This window comes from Mustela putorius, unplaced genomic scaffold (assembly GCF_011764305.1).
Source record: "Mustela putorius furo isolate JIRA1106 unplaced genomic scaffold, ASM1176430v1.1 tig00000127_pilon_pilon_pilon, whole genome shotgun sequence".
Classification (NCBI taxonomy): Eukaryota; Metazoa; Chordata; class Mammalia; order Carnivora; family Mustelidae; genus Mustela; species Mustela putorius.
In genome coordinates, this window is record NW_025421288.1 from 6,162,742 (window position 1) to 6,170,911 (window position 8,170).

Below are 8,170 nucleotides of genomic sequence, written 5' to 3' on the forward strand. Positions count from 1 at the left end.
TATGTCAATAATTAATCTGAAATAAAAGAATCCCACATCTGTGATTCATTTTACCATGTATTTATTTGTTTAGCTAGTTAGCTATTAAGATGAGCACATCAGTTAAGCTCTGACCCTAATTTAGATACATTGCTCCTTCTACTCATGGAATGCTTATCAAGTTCATGCCCCTCAGGGCTTCATGGCTGCATCCTTGCCCTCAAAAAAATCAAAAGAGCAGAGAGTCAGTCTAATGTTTAGCAGCCCAGAGAGTCTTTTGGATGAACACTTAGCTCCCACACCCTATCAGGAGTGGCCCAGAGCATTCTTCCTGTCCAGTTTTAGAGCCCATCTGCTGCACAGAGCTATATGAGTCATGCCCAAAAGACAGGAAGAGAGAGAAAGACAACAAATACCGGATTCAGAGGCAAATCCAGAGATTCAGAGGCTAAGACACACTCGTGAGCATGCATCAGCCTTAGATGATGTGTGAAGCCACCTATGCCTTAAACAGGGAAGACAGGCTTTTCAGAGGTACCTTGGGTAGAGTTCTGGCACAGAAATGGCCAAGGAGAGAAAGCTCCAGAAGGGAAGAACATCTCTCTCTGTTCTGCCATTCTCTCTCACCTTCTCAGTCTCCAGTAAACTCTTTCCTTGGTTGGTTCTGTAAATGGTGCTGGTCTCAGGCAGATTCATTCTCCAGGACTCTCAAATGTCCTCGTTTCACACTACTCTCTGTTCAGTCCCTTAATTTTGTTCTTCATTCTAACAAACAAATGAAAAACCCTATTGCTCTTAATCAGCTGGGAATCTTATCTGACAAATGTCTTGAGTGTAAAGATAGTCGTCAGTATCATTAGCCAACCCATGCTGACTGTCCGTCTGGAGCCCTCTGTAGGAGGAAGGCCCCTGAGGCTCATTGTAACCACGTTCCTCACCGGCGGACAGCTCAGCTAATGAAAAGATGGACCCAGAAAATAGTGGCCGGGCAGGTCTTGCTCTCCCAAACCCACAAGGGCCCTCCAGGTAAGTACAAGCTACTCTTTTTTTCCTATTCCCAGTGGGCCAGAGACAGTCACGGTGCTAGGGAGATGCCAGTTCCTGGATGTAGGCACAGACCCAGCTGGTTGAATTAACATATGGACTATAAAGAAACATGTTGCTATACTTTGCCAGTAGTTCTCTCGGGGTGATGAGGAAGTTGAAACATAGCTTGTGAACTGGAAATAAATTTTCTCGCAGCAGGGGCTCACTTTCTGGGATTGAAGTAGGAGAGTTTGTACTATCAGTTGAGATTTCTTGCCTCAGCAACTGGTGTATGTTAAGGGAAACTTTTCAACATGACCTGGGATTCCTTACTGGTTACTCTTTATGAACCTCAGGCTAAGGGAATCCTGCCCTACTGTTTAGAGGGAAACATTCATGAGTGAGGATGGTAGAGGAGCATGATTCTGTTTTCCTCTGCATACTGAAGATGAACCTGTTATTAAGACTTTCCTTTTAAAGTTTTTAGGAAAGGTTTGAGAATCAATATTGGATTCTCAATATTGGATTGACTATCACTGCAAAATATTGAGTGTATTCCAAAGTTTTAGAAGGGACAGTATTTGCAATTAGCCTCATCTGAGGATGAAAGAGGGAATAGAGATTGAACTAACCCGCCAGAGCTGTTCCTGTGCACAGGAAGTTGACTGTGAATGTGTCTTTGACAAAATATATTCAGGTACATTTCTGTGTTAAAAATACTGAGACACACATGGGTAAACGGGCCTGTTTTTATTTTTACTCATTAGCATAGATCCCTGGGAAAGAACTTGGTGTAGTAACCCTGGATTAGGACTTGATTCCTTTTCTGTTCCATTTTATTCATCTCGTCACTGGCTAGACAGTGATTTTGGCCACCATTTTGGACCCCCTGAGCCTCAGCTTCTTACACATTTCAATGAAGATTTTAATTACAAGATTGTTTTTGAAAAAAATATACAATCAAAATCCTCCTTTTCTGTCAGTTGATAACTTTTCACAGAGAGAGAGAATTTTCTCATGGCTGAATTTTTGTTTGAACTTCACAGTGCGCCTGAAATTGAGCTTTCAGAAGTATCTCTCCATGAAAACCCCTTACTACAGAAGACTGCCTCATCCCCACCATGCCACACATGGCTGATATTTTTGAAGAGGGAACTGGAGTTTCTGGGGGTGAGTGAACATCTTCCGACCTTAACCAGAGTAGGACTGGCTCTAGGAAAGAGTAGTTGCGTGCATGAACACGGTTTCCCCACTTGGATTCATGAGGCATGAGAAACCTGGTAGGTGGAGAGGTGACATTGGGCCCAGTTGAGTAGAGAGAAGCATTTCTTCATGAAGACTAGGATAAGAATGGCAAATAGGATCTGCCAACTCTGGTCAGTTGCTGGTAGATTAGTATCATTAATATCCAATTAATAATTTTTGTCTACACTTCAACGGAAAGAACAATTGTTGATGTCCACCATGACTATGTAAATAAAGGTGCATGAGAAATGATTGGCCATGCCTGCATTTAGGTCATGCCTGAATCCACCCTTAGAGCAACCTGATGGTACTGGAAAATATTGCATTTGAATTCTGTCTCAGGATTGCCTGAAACACCAAAGCAATTTCTCATGTTTGGGCTTCAATCATAAGGAATGTGAATGTGTTAAGGGAGTCTTGGAGAAATCCTTCTTAGTCTACAAAACATATGCATTTTTTACAGGTAACACAAATTCTGGTTGGCTTGATATGTCTTTGTTTTGGAACAATTGTCTGCTCCGTGATCAATATTTCAGAACTTAAGGAAGATGTTTTTTCATCATTTAAAGCAGGCTACCCATTCTGGGGAGCCGTGTTTGTGAGTAAATATCTACATTTGCTTTTGAAATAACACTGCACATAGCTTTTCTCTTGTCTAGGTCAGGTCCAACCAATGATTTATTCCAGTATTTAAAGTGCATAAACATATAGTAGTTTGCAAAGCACTTGGGTTAAACATGTTAGCACACTTCTGTCAGACGAGAAACCTGAGATTGATAAAAGTTAAATGAATTACCCAAGGGACATTTAGCTAATAAAAAATGAATCTAAACTTTCAGGATCCAATTCCAGAAAAATATCCCTAACATTACTTATCCATCAAGTTATCTTCATGAAGGCAGGAGGAAGAGACTGAGGAGGTGGGGAGAACAAGGTCAAACAAGGTCAAAGACATCTGATGAACTGCTACTACGTCCTAGCAACTCATTTAGGTGCTTTCTCGTTGTATCTCCTTTAATCATTGTACTGTTTCTAAACTAGATGATTCAATGAGATCACAAAAATATACAGCTTTATTGATGTATAAATGACATGCAATCAATTGCACATATTTAAAGTCTACAGTTGGATACATTTTGACACCTGTATACACATGTGATAATATTACCACATCAATATAATGAACATATCCCTCACCTCCAAAAGCTTCCTCACACCCCTTAGTAATCCCTCCATTTCTTGACTTTCCATTCTTAAGCTGACACTGATCTGCTTTCTGTCACTTTAGTTTGGATTTTCTAGGATTTTATATAAAGAGAATCACACAGCGTATTTTCTCTACACTCTGGCTTCCTTCACTCAGCATAATTATTTTTAATTAGTCCATGCTGGTTTTTGTATCGACATCTCATTCACAAGGACATACTTTAACTCTAAGAAATATTGCATTCCCTTGGCACCTGCTAAGTACTTAGGAATTATCAGGTCACCTACCTGTTCACAACTCTCCTTGAACTTCTGCCGTATTTTATTTTTTCTTATTTTTTATTTTTTTAAAAGATTTTATTTATTTATTTGACACAGAGAAAGAGAGATCATAAGTAGGAATAGAGGCAGGCAGAGAGAGAGGGGGGAGTAGACTCCCTGCTGAGCAGCGAGCCCGATGTGGGGCTTGATCCCAGGACCCTGAGATCATGACCTGAGCTGAAGGCAGAGACTTAACCCACTGAGCCACCCAGGTGCCCCTGCCGTATTTTATTTAACCCTTCTCTCTACTGTCCTTCATTCTGTATGCTTAGCTTATTAGGTGTCTCTCAACCCATCGTACATGAAATTTTGAAATTTAAGCTTTGAAATTGTTTTGAATTTGTGCTGTTGATTTACATTTTCAATGAATCTTCTCCCATGTACATTTTGTAATTACTATATGTCTATATGACATATGTTAGACTTGAGAACTACATGCCACAAACACATGTTTCTTGCCCAAAGGAACTACACTCTAACACACAGGATGCTCATATAAACAAGTAATTACAACAAATTAGAGTCATTCCATAATAGTCATGTAGCAGGTCTGCAGGACCTTGCTACTCTGAAAGTAACAATGGATTGTCAGGGTCAGCATCACCGGGGAGGCCGGTAGAAATGAAGAAACTAAAGAAACCTCCAGGACCAATTAAATAAAAGTCTGCCTTTTGAGCAATACATAAATACAGAGAACAAGCTGGTGGTTGCCAAAAGGGAAGAGATTGGGGGGATGGGCAAAATGGGTGAGGGGGGTGGGAGATACAAGCTTTCCATCATACAATAAGTAAGTTACAATGATAAAAGGCACAGTCCAGGGAATATAGTCAGTGGTGTTCTAAGAGTGTTATATGGTGACAGTTGGCAGCTACACGCTACATGTGGTGAGCATGGCATAATGGATGGAGCTGTGGAATCACTATGTGATACACCTGAAACTAATGTAACATTGTGTGTCAACTACACTTCAATTAAAAAAACAGAATCTGTATTTTACCAAGGTCATCACATGATTCGCGTGCACATTTAATATTGAGAAGCACTCTATAGGAAACAAGAATAAGAATATAATGAGCTTCTGGGGAATATTAATACATAGCTTTATAGAGTACCCACATGGGGCACCTGGGTGGCTCTGTTGGTTAAGCAGCTGCCTTTGGCTCAGGTCATGATTCCAGGGTCCTGGGATTGAGCCCGGCATCGGGCTCTCTGCTCAGCGGAGAGCCTGCTTCTCTCTCTCCCTCTGCCTGCCGCTCTGCTTGCTTGTGCTCTCTATCTCTCTGTCAAATAAATAAATAAAATCTTTTTTAAAAAGTTATTATAGAGTACCCACAACTTTACGTCATATTTGGAGGATGGGGCTGGAGGGGAAATAAATGTCTAAGACTCACTGGGCTTTCCCCCATTTCCTTTTGTACAGTTTGCTATTTCTGGATTTTTGCCAATTATGTCTGAAAAGAAACACACTACCTGTCTGGTGAGTTACCGTTCTGTCTTTATCCATCCTTGAGAAGACAAGAAAGATGGAATTTTAGGAGTCTTGAGGAAGACGTGTCATCATCTCCCATATTATGAGTGAACGTGGATATGTGGTTTTTTCCCCCCCAATCCTTGTGTTGGATATAACCATTAAAAAATAATCACTAAAATATCAGTTGTCTTTTTTAGAAGACAATAGAGTATAATTACCTTGGCACTTGATTAAAAAATATCCTTACACCAGAACTTGTCCTTGTATGTACAATCATCTGATCAGATATGTGACTTGTTTCTGATTAAGGAGATTGCTTGAGGAGAGACGATGTGTGTCCATGTGGTCTTTCCTAAACACAGTCTTGGGAAGAAGGTTACAGAACCTTATTAAACAATGAGTATATTTCCAAGATTTTCTCTTTTAATTTACATTTTGATCCAACGCAAGGTTTTAATTGTGGGCAACCCAGCTCTAAAAATGCAGACAGGCCTACTGAATGCATGGGCAGATGGAGGCTCAGGTCTGAGTGCTGTCCTTCGCCATCAGGTGTGGGGAACCCTGTGGGCCAACGCTGTCAGCAGCATAGCTGCCGGAATAGGAATCTTCATCCTGACGGTCAATCTGAAGAAGAGCTCTGCTTTTATCTACAACTGCCAGGAAGTTTACGGAGAGGACTTCTGCTTTATGGCTTGTTTTTCCACTGTATGTATTACTTGTGGGGAGCTAAGATCTGGGTCCCACTCTAAGTGAGATCCCTCTTTTCCTTTTCTGTGAACATCGTCCTTTGCTGTAACCTCTCTCCCATAATGTGCTGTTCTGGATGTTCATGCACAGAGATGCTGGCTGCCGCCTCCTCTCCTGCTGAATCCTGTGACATTGGAGTCACCTGCATTGAACCATTTTGTGGCTTTCCCATGTGTGTGTCACTTCACTGGGACTGATCACGTCAGGGGGTGGTGGTTTGTGATAAAATGGTGATGAAATCAGGGGCTGCTATAAAGGAGCCCACTTTCGGGGTACCTGTCTTGTGACTCTACTTGTCTTGGCTATTGTTCAACAGGAAATTGTGGCAATGATCCTGTTTCTCACCATTCTGGGATTTTGTAGTGCCGTGTCCCTCATAATCTATGGGGTTGGAGAAGTAGTCCAAGGGAACAAGGTAGGTAGAGGCCTGATTACTCAATCCTGAATGACAAGCTGAAGAATTTAAGCTTCATCACTTAAAAATATGGCTTGGATTTCCTACAACATTTCTTCTAGAAAATTTTTTGTCCATGTTTCAGTATTTTGATTTCCAGATCTCTTATTTTAAATCACATTTTCCTCTCATAAGAGCATAAATCTCATAGTATAGCCCCGTGACTGAGGATTAGGAAAGTGGAATCTTCATAATTTTAGAAATTGCAGATATGCTTCTAAGTATGTTGAGCATGAGAGATGAATATGCAGGTAGCATATGATGGAAACATTCAGGTATCTGGGCTTATTTTCTCTTCCAGAATAGCTCCCTTATATTTGTTCTTGCTCTCTCCTTTCTCTTGGCTTTCATCTTCCTACATGCTCTGAAGCCTCAATTTTCTTTCCTTCCTTATTCACAGTTACCAGCTGCATTTTCACTTGCCTTCCCATCCATTTTACCTTTGATGTATGACAAAGAATCACCAATGCTTGATGTGCATACACTTACTCAAATCTTCAGATGATACACACTATCTCCATCTGTCCACTTGCCTGAAGCATTCAAGTCTGGTGGACTTTTTGAATTGCTTTCCTCCAAAGATAAATAAGACAGCAGATATACCCAAGTTCAGACACATAATAGCCTTGCCAACTTATTTTTGACCAGCCAGTCTGGCTTGATTTGTTGGAGATGGAGGGAATAATTATGGTGTAATGAGGGAGAGTATGAGACTCAGAAAGGCAAAAAGAGATGAGTTATGTTGCATGAATCTTTTGTCTAGTGGTAGAAAATTCCTCGTGTCTGATATTAAATCATTTTTCCCTCATCAGATTGCAGAAGATCGTCTTTATGAGGAATTAAACATATATTCACCGATTTACAGTGAGTTGGAAGACAAAGTGGAGGCCTCTTCTCCAGCTGATTCATAAGAATCGTGTCTTCAGACCATCCTGACTCATGGCAAAGGTCTAGAATAGGCCAAGATCTTTCTTTAAGGGGATATTGGAAAAATTTCAGTTCTGTCTATGGTCTTCCAGGTTTACATTAGGACTTATTCTCCAGATGGTAATATTCTGTCTGAGGTTTCTGTTCACCTAAACTTTCTCCTACCCCGCCCATTTGTGGATATGTGATACACTCCTACTTTTCTTGTTTCCTATTGCTATCTCGCATAGGAACTTTTGTGGGAAATCAACATGTAATCAGCAAGTATTAGCTGTGTGCCTTTAACACCCACTAAACAAGAGGAAGGCTGGTTGAGAGCTGAGTCAAACTTTGAGAGTTTTGGAACACCTGGGTGACTCAGTGAGTTAAGGGTCAGACTCTTGATTTTGGCTCAGGTCATGATCTCCTGGGTTGTGAGATCGAGTCCCATGTCAGGCTTCTTGCTCAGTGGGGAGTCTGCTTGTGATTCTCTCTTTCCCTCTCTCCCTGTCCCTTCTCCCACTCCTTCTTTCTCTTGATCTAATAAATAAATAAATAAAATCTTAAAAAAAAAAAAAACAACTTTTGACCGTTTGATCATGTTTGGCTCTTAGCCCTTTTCAGAGTTCACAAGAGCTACACAGGTGCTTGATAAATGTCTCCCTACTGCACTATAATCACTTAGAGAGCAAAGCCCATACAGGAAACTTACACTGAAGACCAATTTAGGCATTTGAAATTGCCCACATTTGTCTCTTTCACTTTGTGTTTCCCAGTTTCCCTCATCATGGGAGCTCAATGTGTATTGATAGAGT

General features: G+C 40.8%; 1 protein-coding gene across 1 annotated transcript; it reads left to right on the plus strand.

The window, feature by feature from the left end:
• The first annotated feature begins 426 nt into the window (after positions 1-426).
• Positions 427-7,872, plus strand: MS4A2 (membrane spanning 4-domains A2). Its single transcript, XM_004770426.3, has 7 exons — positions 427-1,005; positions 2,052-2,175; positions 2,714-2,848; positions 5,198-5,254; positions 5,798-5,953; positions 6,312-6,410; positions 7,262-7,872. Exons 1-7 carry the CDS (start codon positions 944-946, stop codon positions 7,358-7,360), a joined length of 732 nt encoding a protein of 243 aa, XP_004770483.1. The 5' UTR covers positions 427-943; the 3' UTR covers positions 7,361-7,872.
• The last annotated feature ends 298 nt before the right edge of the window (positions 7,873-8,170 follow it).

What these genes read in the sequence shown, in the direction of transcription:
- MS4A2 (XM_004770426.3), top strand. Translation starts at nt 944, where the DNA reads ATGGACCCAGAAAATAGTGGCCGGGCAGGTCTTGCTCTCCCAAACCCA. An exon ending in GGGAACTGGAGTTTCTGGGG is followed by an intron (nt 2,176 to 2,713) that starts GTGAGTGAACAT and finishes CATTTTTTACAG; the next exon opens with GTAACACAAATTCTGGTTGG. An exon ending in AAGTAGTCCAAGGGAACAAG is followed by an intron (nt 6,411 to 7,261) that starts GTAGGTAGAGGC and finishes TTCCCTCATCAG; the next exon opens with ATTGCAGAAGATCGTCTTTA.